Source organism: Penicillium digitatum, chromosome 4 (genome assembly GCF_016767815.1).
Source record: "Penicillium digitatum chromosome 4, complete sequence".
NCBI lineage: Eukaryota > Fungi > Ascomycota > Eurotiomycetes > Eurotiales > Aspergillaceae > Penicillium > Penicillium digitatum.
In genome coordinates, this window is record NC_089387.1 from 1282366 (window position 1) to 1295362 (window position 12997).

General features: G+C 50.8%; 5 protein-coding genes across 5 annotated transcripts; 2 read left to right on the top strand and 3 right to left on the bottom strand.

Annotated features, from left to right (window-relative positions):
- Positions 1 to 1045: 1045 nt before the first annotated feature.
- Positions 1046 to 4195, bottom strand: Pdw03_0428 (Beta-N-acetylglucosaminidase, putative; the record flags this gene model as incomplete). Its single annotated transcript, XM_014674900.1, has 4 exons — positions 1046 to 1156; positions 1214 to 3726; positions 3830 to 3948; positions 4146 to 4195. The coding sequence occupies 4 exons, from the start codon at positions 4193 to 4195 to the stop codon at positions 1046 to 1048; spliced, it is 2793 nt and encodes a 930-aa protein (XP_014530386.1).
- A 528-nt stretch (positions 4196 to 4723) lies between these two features.
- Pdw03_0429 (Glucosamine-6-phosphate deaminase, putative) lies at positions 4724 to 6427 on the top strand (the record flags this gene model as incomplete). Its single annotated transcript, XM_014674899.2, has 6 exons — positions 4724 to 4776; positions 4831 to 4851; positions 5092 to 5160; positions 5226 to 5287; positions 5357 to 5505; positions 5558 to 6427. 6 exons carry the CDS (start codon positions 4724 to 4726, stop codon positions 6425 to 6427), a joined length of 1224 nt encoding a protein of 407 aa, XP_014530385.2.
- Positions 6428 to 6963: 536 nt separating this feature from the next.
- Positions 6964 to 8526, bottom strand: Pdw03_0430 (Betaine aldehyde dehydrogenase, putative; the record flags this gene model as incomplete). The annotated part of the gene is made up of 2 exons (XM_014674898.1): positions 6964 to 7978; positions 8045 to 8526. The coding sequence occupies 2 exons, from the start codon at positions 8524 to 8526 to the stop codon at positions 6964 to 6966; spliced, it is 1497 nt and encodes a 498-aa protein (XP_014530384.1).
- An 827-nt stretch (positions 8527 to 9353) lies between these two features.
- Positions 9354 to 11045, top strand: Pdw03_0431 (Choline oxidase (CodA), putative; the record flags this gene model as incomplete). The annotated part of the gene is made up of 2 exons (XM_014674897.1): positions 9354 to 9600; positions 9664 to 11045. 2 exons carry the CDS (start codon positions 9354 to 9356, stop codon positions 11043 to 11045), a joined length of 1629 nt encoding a protein of 542 aa, XP_014530383.1.
- Positions 11046 to 11488: 443 nt separating this feature from the next.
- On the bottom strand, positions 11489 to 12846 carry Pdw03_0432 (N-acetylglucosamine-6-phosphate deacetylase (NagA), putative; the record flags this gene model as incomplete). The annotated part of the gene is made up of 2 exons (XM_014674896.1): positions 11489 to 12403; positions 12478 to 12846. 2 exons carry the CDS (start codon positions 12844 to 12846, stop codon positions 11489 to 11491), a joined length of 1284 nt encoding a protein of 427 aa, XP_014530382.1.
- Positions 12847 to 12997: the final 151 nt, after the last annotated feature.

Below are 12997 nucleotides of genomic sequence, written 5' to 3' on the forward strand. Positions count from 1 at the left end.
TTGATTATAAAAAAACAACATCGAGAGAACTATATCCTTGATATCCTCATTCCCTTTTTATGTCGTATTTTGAAAAAAAAAAAAAAAAAAGACGAAGGCCAAAAATACTACGCTCTTAACACAGACCCCTGGTTTTTTTTTGGTTTTCTTTTCCCAAAAACAGGTGGGTGGTTTGGTTTTTGTCCTCCGGCGCCAAAGCGGAGTTCCGTTCTCGGCCCACAATGCCCACCAAGCCCCGATAAAGCCCCACCCTGAAGTAAGAAATGTCAGTGCATTGTACAAAGCATAGTACATCTAGTTTAGCCTTCAAGGTCCAACGGACTTCCGGACCAGTAAAGTCTCAAAAGCTAAAGGGAACTAAGTAGAATCAAAATCCCCCCGCTTAACTGATCTAGAACCGAAATATGGAACGGTGGAACTCAAAGCCGACGGACTAGGCCAGAAGTCAAGCATGTGCGGAGTATAAATAATTCTAAACGGGATCTTGATGGGACATACGTCCTACAACATAGACTCACTCAACCCAAGCCAAAAAAAAGACATACATTCGCTTGGAATATGTGACCCCCCTGGCGGAGTCACCTGACCTGCAGACTCAGTAGGTCAGCCGGCGGCCGGCTACTAGACAGATCCATAGTCATGTTGAGAAAATCTTGATTATCTTCCTCAAGCCATATACGCTTACAGAATATCTCACATTTGCATTTTTTCTCCCAGATAAATAAACCTTTGGTGATAGCCAGTGGGAATCCTGTGATCAAGGATGAATTAATTTGATTGGACCAAAGGATGCCAGAATGGACTTTTTGCCCTACCTCAGACCTACCAAGTGCCCCAAATGAATTAAAAAATATGAGAAGAAAATCCTCGGAAGAAACCATTATCAGATCGCGTGAAAAAAAATTGCATCAGATTCAAATGGGAAAAGACGAGGAAAGTTTTTTTTAACAAACCCAATGCGACATGGATATCATAGAAGCGAAGAAAACAGAACCATAAAGAGTAGAAAGGAAACGAAAAGCTAAATCAAGTCTGATCTCTTCTACTATGCATGCATCATCGTCCACATAGCTGCGTCACAGTCCACTTCCTCAAAGCTGTGTAGCACAGTGAAGCCCATCGCGGAGAGATTGTCGAAGTTGCCGTCGCCGTCGACCTATGTTTTGTTAGATAGAAAGAGATGAAAAAAAAAGGGAAGAAGAGAAGAACGTACACTGTCCATGACCACTGCATTGGCACTCAACTTCCGGATTTGCTTGATAGCGAGCAGGATCAGGCCCTGCAAAACCGTGGAATCATCTTCACCGCACGAAGAAATGACCGGAGACGAAATGCCTCCGACAGAAGCCTGGATGGCACGTAGCATGGGCATGTGCTCCGCCAAGGCAGATCGCTCATTGTAAATCACGACACTCCCAAGCATGGCCCCGTCGGAGGGCCGCTTGGCCCGGATGACCCCGCAGTTAGGCGCGCCGCCCAGAGCCATGCGGTAAATGTCGGCCACACCTTGCTGCGCATATGTTTTAATGTGATTGAGGATCGCGGGTGCAAAGTCCCAGCCATACACGAGATCATATGTGATCTCGGCACTCTGCAGGGTTGCGGTAAGTCCTTCGGGTGGCACCCATGTTGACAAGTTGCGCAGGATCACGCTGCATACGGGTCGCGAAAGCGCGGTGTTCCACCCCATGTTCGCGAACCACTGCCGCAGCCGCTTGCGCTCTTCAGGGTTAACAGTCGGGATGCCAAGGTAGATCCCTGGTAATCGGGATCCTAGCTGGAACCGTCTCATCCCATTCCTTTGAAGTAAAGTTCGAATCGCGCGGCTGTGGAGAGAATGTCCGATTGATAGTTTTCTTCGAGAGGGGTCCACGAGAAGACATGCGAGCACACCGGTGCCTGTTGATCGAAAGAAGTAGGTCGCGCAGAACCCATAAAGGGCCTGCGTGCTACTATTCCGAACAACGAAATGGGCTTCGTCGACATCCTCTTTTCGTAGCAAGAAGCTACTAGCGGTAGCTCCAAGAAGTTCTGACGGCTGACCTAGTGCATAGCCGGCACGGATAGTATCGAGTAGAGCATCCAAAGCGAAAGAGTCGCGATCCTCGTTCCAATTTTCGACGAGCCAGTGCTGTCGAGACTGATGAATCTTCTGCATTCGACCAATGGAGCCGGGCAGGACCGCTGAAGGTGTCAAGTCGCCATACAAGACCTTGACCAAGGCCTGAAGGGCTGTTTCCGTAAAGTCATATGTGCATATATAAGTACCAAATGAGGAATCCATGGCAAAATCATATGGCGAGCTAACTGCCACCACAATCAATGGCCTCTCGCGGCGTTCTCCAGATGAGGTATGCTGCGATTGGCAAACCATGGAAACGTGTTTTGAGAACCCTTGCTGATACAGATTGCGATTTGCATCTGCCGTGACAACGACTACAGCACTCGCTCTTTGGATGAGGTCTTCGTGGATGGGACGCACGCCATTGGAAGTATAGGAGGTGTGCAACACGCGCCCATTCCTCTGTCGGGAGAGTGACCGTCCAAGTTCTTTGAAAACGCTCTCTCCATTTTGAATCGAGGAAGTCCGTCCTAACATTAATAGATCTAGTGACCCATGCGCAGACTCCGTATATGAGAGAGAAACCGCCGACGTTGGGAGTGGCTTGACCAGCGGAGTTAGAAGCAAAAGTTCCCCGTCTGCCTCAATCACATTGGACAACGGAAGGAAATTATTCTTATCTCTCACAACTGTGATAGAAGAATTGTAGGCCCGAGTGGAAAGCTTCGTGTGCGAGGGTTGCATCTTTGTAAGTGCAGAAAGCCCCGGAGGGTTCAGCGCCTGTTCCCACGAAGTACACCGTGCCTTCAAATCTAAAACGCGGCGCAATGATTGTTCAATTCGCTGACGGCCGATGATACTGTTCTCCACGCCGAGTTTCAACCCGTTGATGGCTTCTTGCTGGACCGGGAATGACCGACATAAAAGGATGACATCGCAGCCAGCGTTCTTCGCCATCACTGTGCCACCTCCTATTCCAATGTTATGTGTGAGCGACTCCATTTCCAAGCACTCGGAAACGACCACCCCTTGAAACTGGAGATCTTTTCTCAAGAGCTCGTCAACCACCTGATCACTTAGGCAGGCGTGCATCACGTTCATTCCAGCGGATGACAATGAGACACCTCCCACCATCATGGCATCCAGACCCTGACTTATAGCTCTGCGAAACGGTACAAGTGCGCTGAGACTAAGTTGCTCCAGAGATTCCGTAATAATTGGAACATCTGCCTGGGAGCCGAGAAATTCCCAATTACCATAAGATGGAAAGTGTTTCCCACAGGTTACTAAACCTGCTTCTTGATAACCCCTCATGAACTGGACACCATATTGAGACGCCTCCTGGGGATCATCGCCGGCGGTACGAACACCTAGTGGTTGATTGCGCACATTGGTCAAAACATCCAAGACGGGTCCTAAGATCCAATTGACCCCAATAGCCTTGAGCTCCTGTGCTGTCGCAACAGCTACCTCGTAGGCTAAAGATTTGGACCCCGTGGCTGCAATGCCCATGGTACTAGGGAATTGACGGATAAATATCTCATCATATAAACTGTTGACACCGCCATTCTCCTGGTCCAAGGCAATTAGTAACGGTACGGGATGGCCTGCATCACGCGCAATGGTCTGTAATTCCAGAACCAATCTGGTTGCATCCTCAGCCGCTGTAAATACGTCAGTGAACTTCCATGTTACTGGCGATGGAGGGCGCTTTTTATTTCCAAAAAGAAAAAAGAAAAAGAAAAAAAAAACCAGAAAAGAAAATACATTTCAGATTTTTAGCAGATAGTAGCACGGCACCCAAATGGTAATTCTCGATGAGTGATCGAATTTGTGGATTGACCGAAGTTCCATCAAAGCCCATCATAAAGAGCTGACCCATCTGCCTGTGCCATGTCAGCGCGCCCGAGGGGTCAAATTTCTTAAAGTAGAAATCGTCTACAAGACCCTAATCCCCAGATTGACAACTAGGTTCCACAGTGACGGAAGATACCCTGACAGGTAGACTTGGGGGAGGGGAATAAAAGGGGGGCGAGCATTAACGCCGAGAGGATAAGCCAAGCGAAAAAGTAGATCGACATACCTATCTAGGTCCTCCCAACCCGGAGGCAGCATATCCTCTTTCCGGGCCATGGCCCGAGAAGGAATGCCTGCGGCGACCCAGAGAGGTAGGATACAGAGGGTGCAGTGTCGGGAGATCCAAGCTGTGGGCACCGCAAACGTCTGACAGGTAAGAAATATGAAGCCAATACACGCGGGCGAAGTCAGGTGACAGAGGGAAAAGGGTTGGAGTCAAAAATAGGACCTCGGGAGTTTTGTCTATTCTTCAGAGCAAATGTTAGGGAAGAGAACTAGAGAGAGGAGATCGGAGCTCTTTTCCCCTTAGGGTCACGGGATGGCATATTCTACAGTACGTATGGCCTTTTTTTTTAATTTAGAGGTACGGAGTACCTGGTATACAATTCCAGATGGGGGTAGCCCGAGTGGTCATGTGACCTGTATGTAACCGTACTACATCTGTTCCAGGTCACGTGTAATACATTACCATACCCGTTCCAATACCAGGACGACGCTACATCAGGGTTGCATCTGGTCACTATCTGTTGTCAATGTTCTCTCCAGCTTTTTACCGACATCACCGGATGCAACTACACTTCTCAAATGAAACCTTTAGACCAGGTACCCCCTATGGTGCTCAGCAGTCCAATCAGAAGGTTTATTTCTTTTTTTTCCCCCGGCATCATCGCACTTTTTGACTGGATTGTTAGGCCACATGGAATACACCCCGAGTGGACCTTGATTGAAACCGTGGAATCGGCCGAATGAAGTCAATGGCTATCTCCTCCTTTGTCCATTCGGTAACCCGACGTCAACCAGTCCCTCTTTGAGGCCCAGTCATAGAGGGGGTATCCATCTTGCACGTGGCTTTCTCTCTATTCGACATTCTCTTTGGTCACTGTCGTACACTTCAAGATTGCAACCCAGTCCCTTTCCCCTAAATCTTCTCTTTTCTTTTCCTTGGATGCCAGATTTCTTCTTTTCCTTTCTTCTTCTCCCATCCACTTCTTAGCCCTACTCCAATCCACTGACGTAATTATGTACGTGACATCTTCTATGCATCGCATTCTGCGCTCCATGCTAAACTGATGGCTTCTCGATATAGGCGTGTCATTATCAGAGAAGATCCTCGTGAGGTGTCTGTGTATATTGCAGACTACATCATCAGTATGCTGAAGCCTAGATCCTTGTGCTGATGCGCGCAACCCATGCTGAAACTTAATTTTTCCATCTTAGGCCGCATCAAGTCGTTCAATCCAACCCCCGAGCAGCCGTTCGTGCTTGGTGTGCCTACTGGTAGTAGCCCTGAGCTTATCTACAAGATACTTGTGCAGCGTCATCGTGCCGGTGATATCTCTTTCAAGAATGTTGTGACTTTCAACATGGTATGCGCAACAACAATCACGGAGAAAACGACCCACTGACTCCGAAATGTAGGATGAATATGTTGGTCTGCCTCGCGATCACCCCGAGTCCTACCACAGCTTTATGTACAAGCACTTCTTTTCTCACGTGGACATTCCACCGCAGAATATTAACATCCTGGACGGCACCGCGACTGATCTTGCAGCCGAGTGTGCATCGTTCGAAGCACGGATCGCCCGCTGTGGTGGCATCGAGCTCTTCCTGGGTGGGGTCGGGCCAGACGGCCACATCGCCTTCAACGAGCCGGGTTCCTCGCTGAGCAGCCGCACGCGCGTCAAGACACTAGCCTACGACACCATCCTGGCAAACTCCCGCTTCTTTGGCGGCGATACGGACAAGGTGCCTCGTATGGCTATGACTGTTGGTATTCAGACTATCATGGATTCCCGAGAGGTGGTGATTGTAGCCACCGGGGCGCACAAAGCTTTTGCCGTGCAGAAGGGGCTGGAGGATGGTGTGAACCATATGTGGACCCTCTCCGCTCTGCAGCTGCACCAACACCCCCTCATCGTCTGCGATCGTGACGCCACTCTCGAACTCAAGGTCAAGACCGTGCGGTACTTCGAATCGATCGAACAGGCCGGCACCGATGCCCGCACCCAGGGACCGGCTCTCGTTTACCGCCCTCGGACTTATGTCCCGGTTCCACTCCCAACTAAGACGCCCAAGTCCCAGCAGCCTACTCCCGAAGGCACACCCGAGAAGGTACCCAAGGATCTCCGTATCAACACTGAGCTGCAACGCCGCGCCCTGGAGGAAGAGGAGCTCACCCCGGACAGCATGTCCTCGCGCCTAGTCGACTCGGCAATTGGGGGTATCGATGTTGCATTGAAGAGTGACCTTATCTTTGACCGCATGGGCACCAGAATCACCACACTTTGATGGGGAACACCTCGCACATTTGTGGCATTTTCATTTCGGGGGGGAGGGGGAGATTTCCGGTTTAAAGTTTTTTAATGGAAGAAGGGAAAAATGAGCATTGTCTTTGCAAATTAAATCTGCACTGTCTCCTTCATTGCTTTGGCTTACTGGATCCAAGGGTGTTTCCTAAAAGAGTTTCGCCTGTCATTTCGATTATTTACCGACTTGATAGGTGCGATGTGTTTTCTAGGAATCGTGTGATCTTCTCAGAGATTTAAACTATGGATTATTCAAGATGCGTAATTTGATCTCTTTTTTTGAATTGAGGAGTTCTTGCGTAGCGTGATGCAATGTAGAATATACGTTTCGGTGCCTTTCTAGACCTTGAATACGTAAATACATGTACAATCAAGCTATACACCCCAATGAAGATGTAGGGGGAGCTAGAATACGTTTGAATGCTTGCCAAAATAGTGGCGCTTAAGGCTTTCTTTTTTCTGTACTTTTTATGCTCCTTGCTCTTGAATCGTACACTGCATGAAATATTAACATTAACATTATAGCTTGGCGAAGACGCTGACCACGGCACCGCTCATATCAACCAGAGTGCTCTTGTTCTGCAGCCAAGCGTCAATCCCGCGACGACCATTTTCCACGCCCAGACCGCTCTTCTTCCAGCCACCAACGGCCATCTCAGCAGGGCTCTCGCCCCATGTGTTCACCCAGGTAATACCAGCCTGCAGCTGGTCAATGACGCGATGAGCCTGGTTCAAGTCCTTAGTGAAGACACCAGCAGCGAGACCAAGCTCAGTGGTGTTAGCGCGTTGCACGGCATCCTCGATGGCGTCATAGTACAGGATGGACATAACGGGGCCAAAGATCTCCTCCTGAACGATTCTCATGGAGTCAGTGCAGTCGGTGAAAACGGTCGGCTGGACCCAGAAACCGGCCTGCAAGTCTTTGGGCACAGAGGGCTTCTCGACACCACCACAGAGCAGGGTGGCGCGATCAGACTCAATACCATAACGAATATATTCGATGACCTTGTCGTAGTGGACTTTAGAGCTGAGGGGACCGAAGTTGGTCTGCTTGTCAAAGAGCGGGCCGGCCCGCACATATGGGATTTTCTCGAGCAGGTTTTTCTCGAAAGCAGCCTTCATAGTGCGTGGGACGAAGACCCGCGTGCCGTTGGTGCAGACCTGACCTGTGCTGTAGAAGTTGGCCATCATGGCGCCATCCACGGCGCTCTCCAGCTCAGCGTCCGGGCAGACAATCAAAGGGCTTTTGCCACCCAGCTCCATGGTCACGTACTTCATGCTGCCTGAGGCGGCACCTGCAACCTTCATACCGGTCGCCACTTGACCGGTGAAGGAGACCTTAGCGATCAGTGGGTGGCTAGTCAAATAGGCACCGACATCACCAGCTCCATTAATCACGTTGAAGACACCGTTGGGGAGGCCGGCCTCGGTGTAGATTTCCGCGAGGGTCTGACCATGAAGCGGGGTGTATTCACTGGGTTTATAGACCATTGTGTTACCAGCGGCTAAACAGGCAGCGGATTTCCAGAGGGCACTGAAAAAATATCTAGGTCAGTTTTTTTGCTCTCTATTGTAAACACGGGGGGGGGGGAAGACTTACATCTGGATGGGGTAGTTCCAAGCACCAATGCCAGCACACACACCCAGAGGGGCCTTCTTAGTGTATACCCAGGCATCCTCGCGGAGTTGAGTAGTTTCTCCATTGAGACCACCGCTACCAATTAAGTTGGCATAATACTCCAAAACGTCGGCGCCAGTCGTTACGTCGACAGTGCTAGTCTCAGTAAAGGCCTTTCCAGAGTCCAAAGTCTCGATGCGTGCAATTTCATCGTTCCGTTCCCGTAGCAGGGCAGCAGCCTTGTGAAGAATTCGGGCACGAGCAATTAGCGGGGTCTGCGCCCATGAGGGGAATGCACGATCGGCAGCAGCAATGGCGGCATCGATGTCCGCGTTGGAGGCAATTTGAACGTCGGCTAGCGGAGTTGCAGTGGCGGGATTGATAGTCTGGAATGATTTGCCGGAGGTCGCAGGTTGGACCTTGCCATTGTAGTAGAGCTGACGAAGTGGGAAAGGAAGCGACATGATGTACACTGGGTGCATATAATATTATTACCTCTGTGAGATCCACGGGTACTCCAGATAACTATATATGGTTATAGAATGGGAACATAAGATAAGAGATAGGGAAAAATGCACACCGCCTTACCTTTAAAAAAGGCCCGAGCTTGGATTAGGTAAGATTAGGGTTACTCCACCGTCACGCATAATCAGTACGTAATTGCCAAGTACTAAGTACGCCATCCGGGTCAGCGGCTGAAGGTGGCTGAAAGATGGCTGAAAGATGGCTGGATACACGGAGTAGTTCTGCGCGGGGTTAGCTTCGAATTGGATTCCCCTGAACTTCTTACTCTCTCTGGCTCCAAAGTCCCCACAGGGAATTTTATACCAAGAAAGGCATATCTTCCAAGTTTAGCCATGACTTTGGGCAGTCCGAAAAGTTACGAAGACTCTATCTACATCTTGAAAAGTGTCGGATGGGGACTTTCTATCCTGGTTCGCACCTCCTCTTTTCTCATATCAAATCACTTCATAATATAGGAACTATGCCGATAAAGGAGTCGGCCTCATTATCCGGGCCATGTCTGACTTCTCTCCACTTCTTGGTGATCGCCACCACTCAGAGGCCCCCCAAAGGTTCGCCGAGTCTAACGGGAAAAAAAAAAGAAAAAAAAAAAAGAAAAAAATAGAAAAAAAGGAAAGAAGCTGGGTAATGGCCAACCATTGGATCCAATGCCTTTCTTCGATCAGACCATTCTCCCTCCCCCCACCCCCCGGACAGCCTTCTTGAAAATTCTCTTTTAGAAAAGACAATACATACTTCTCCAATCTTCTCCTCGCCAGTCTTCAACATGGCCACCACTAACGAGCTCCCGGCCCTCGATGTCAACAGCTACGACTACATTGTCGTTGGTGGCGGTACCGCCGGCTGTGTAATCGCGGCACGCCTGGCTGAGTACCTCCCTAACAAGCGGACTCTGGTTATTGAGGGAGGTCCCAGTGATTTCATGGATGACCGTGTTCTGAACTTGAAGGAATGGCTCAGCTTGCTGGGAGGAGAGCTTGACTACGACTACGGCACCACCGAGCAGCCCATGGGTAAGACATTAATTTCTCAAAAATCTCAAAATCTCAATGATCTTATGCTGACTATCCCCGCAGGTAACAGCAATATCCGTCACTCCCGAGCCAAGGTCCTGGGTGGTTGCTCTAGCCACAACACCCTCATCTCTTTCCGTCCCTTCGAGTATGATTGCCGTCAATGGGTTTCCAAGGGTTGCAAGGGCTGGGACTTTGAGACCTTCACCCGCATTATTGATAATTTGCGCAACACTATCCAGCCGGTGCATGCCCGCCACCGTAACCAGCTGTGTAAGGACTGGATCCAGGCCTGCTCTAGCGCCATGAAAATCCCTGTCATCGAGAACTTCAACGATGACATCCGCAAGACTGGTGAGCTGACTGAGGGTGTCGGCTTCTTCAACATCTCCTACAACCCCGATGATGGCCGCCGCAGCAGTGCCAGTGTCGCCTACATCCACCCCATTCTCCGTGGTGATGAGAAGCGTCCTAACTTGACTATTCTCACCAACGCTTGGGTTAGCAAAGTTAACATTGAGGGTGATACCGTGACCGGCGTTGATGTTACTCTGCAGTCTGGTATCAAGCACACACTACGTGCCAAGAAGGAAACCGTTCTCTGTGCCGGAGCTGTCGACACCCCTCGCCTCATGATGCTCTCCGGTCTTGGTCCGCGTGAGCAGCTGTCTGCACTCGGAATTCCCGTTGTGAAGGATCTCCCCGGTGTCGGTGAGAACCTACTGGACCACCCCGAGAGCATCATCATGTGGGAGCTCAACAGCCCCGTGGATCACAACATGACCACAATGGACTCTGACGCTGGTATCTTCTTGCGCCGCGAGCTGCCCGACGCCGCTGGATTCGACGGCAAGATCGCCGACGTGATGATGCACTGCTACCAGATTCCGTTCACCCTCAACACCACTCGTCTCGGCTACGACGAGCCCTTGAACGCATTCTGCATGACTCCCAACATCCCCCGCCCCCGCTCCCGCGGTCGTCTCTTCTTGGCCTCCGCCGACCCCTCCGTAAAGCCCTCGCTGGACTTCCGTTACTTCACCGACCCCGAGGGCTACGACGCTGCCACGATCGTGGCGGGTCTCAAGGCTGCTCGTGAGATTGCCAAGCAGTCTCCCTTCAAGGAGTGGATCAAGCGCGAGGTTGCTCCGGGCCCCAAGTTGCAGACTGACGAGGAGTTGTCTGAATACGGCCGTCGCGTTGCACACACTGTGTACCACCCCGCTGGTACTACCAAGATGGGCAACGTTGCCACCGACCCCATGGCGGTTGTTGACCCCACCCTGAAGGTCCGTGGCCTAAAGGGCATGCGTGTCGCTGATGCTGGTGTCTTCCCTGACATGCCTAGCATCAACCCTATGCTGACAGTCCTGGCCATTGGTGAGCGTGCCGCCGAGCTGATTGCTGGCGAGGCCGGTTGGTCTCGCAACCAACCCCGTCTGTAAAGCAGGCGGTTTTTACGCTTCAAAGATCCGACGTGCATGTAAAGTTACGTTCTCATTTTGGTTTTTCTTTTGGTTTAATTCTAGCATATGAGCGAGCGGCGCACAGCTCTGTCAGAGAATCACGGAGGCACCCCAGCGTCTGCGAGACAGACCTGGATCCATCATTTATCTGACACATATACAATCGATCTTGGAAAAACTTGATAATCGAGCACAAGTTTTTTTTTGGAAATATTTGAAATACGAGATTGAAAATCTAAACATCATTGTTCGAACTGAAGATGGAGCTGGCGCTGTGACCATGCGCTTGCATTCTAATGCAAAACCACAACCTCCAAACGCCTGTGCCTAAGATAACCAAGATGAAAGAGCTGTTGCGCACATTACTGGAATTAAACCAAAGAACCCCGAAAAGAAACAGATCGCATCCAAGATCAGAGACTTCATGCCGCCACAATGGCAGCCTTGTCAGTATCGTGGATCTTCGTGCCTAGCTTCCACACCTGATCAACTGTCAAGGCCGGTCCAGTGAAGGGGTCCTCACTCTCCCCTAACACAATGAGATCGGCATCAGCACCGCTTTCCAACGACCCCTTCACACCCTCCAAACCGAGCAGACGTGCCGGCGCAGCAGTGACAGCATTGATAGCCGCAGCCGTTGACGCACCCGACCAACGGCGGAAATTGTTAACACACTCGATAAGGGTAGCCGAAGACCCAGCAATCTTATCAGAGCCCTCAAGCGTCAACCGCGCACCGGTCTTGACGATTCGTTCCCCGTTCGTCCACTCATAGACACCGTCAGGCAGACCACATAGACGCATAGCATCGGTAACCAAGATCAACCCATCCGGGTGCGCGTTGTACGCGATCTTGATGGAAGTGGGATGCAAATGGATGCCGTCGGCGATAACACCGTAAAACGGCCTGCGCCGCTCACTCTGTCCTAGCAGACCGAAAACACCGGGGTTGCGGTGGTAGAAGGGCCGCATGGCGTTGAAAAGGTGGGTGATCATGCAGGCACCCTTATTTGTGGCTGCGACAGCCTGCTCGTAGGTTGCGTCGGAGTGGCCGATTGAATAGATGATGTTGCGCTTGGCGATTTCGGGAATGTAAGCCATCATGTTGCCGACTTCGGGAGCGGCTGTGATCATCTTAATTGGGCTGACACTGCCCATGTTATCAATACCATAGCAGTAGATGAGGTCATCAAAGGTTTCCGCGGCGCGCAGCACTTCGGACTTGTGAATGCCATTGCGGCCGGGGCTGATAAATGGGCCTTCGGCATGTGCACCTAGTGACTCGGCACCGTCTTGGGGCGTATGGGTTCCTGATGTTGGGCCGAGGGAGGGGAGTACCTGATAGAAGAAAGCTTAATTTCTTTTCCGGGGTGGAGGGTGAGGAGTTGCTCAGAGCGTTGCGCTTTGCTTACCTTCCAGTATACCTCGGGGGTGGAGCTCACGAGCGTCGGGAGGTAGGAGGTGACACCAGTTCGGGCCAATCCACGGTTCACCATGCGCAAACCCTCATCATATTTCTCCTTTGTCTCACAGGGTACAGAGAAATCAAAGCCATGGGCACCGTTCAACTGGACATCAATCATACCCGGGGCAATGATGCGGCCGCCGAGGTCGATGATCTCGTCGGGGGATAGGTGCAATCCATAGAAAGCCTCTTGATCCTTCAGGATCTTTCCGGTCAAAGAGTCAATCCAGAGATCTTGCTCGACCAAGTTCAAGCCGCACACCAAGCGGCAGTTGGTGAACTTGGTAATGCGCGGGGTAGAAGTCTTGCCCGGCATTGTAGGGAAGTTTATCAGATCAAGTTAGGTGGAAGAAAAGAAGAGGGGTGAACCCAAGTACATAAACCATCCAGGCACAATGATGTAACAGTAAACTGCGTGACATTCGGCATGCCGATGTGGTATACAAAATAGGACCTAGGTATATGGT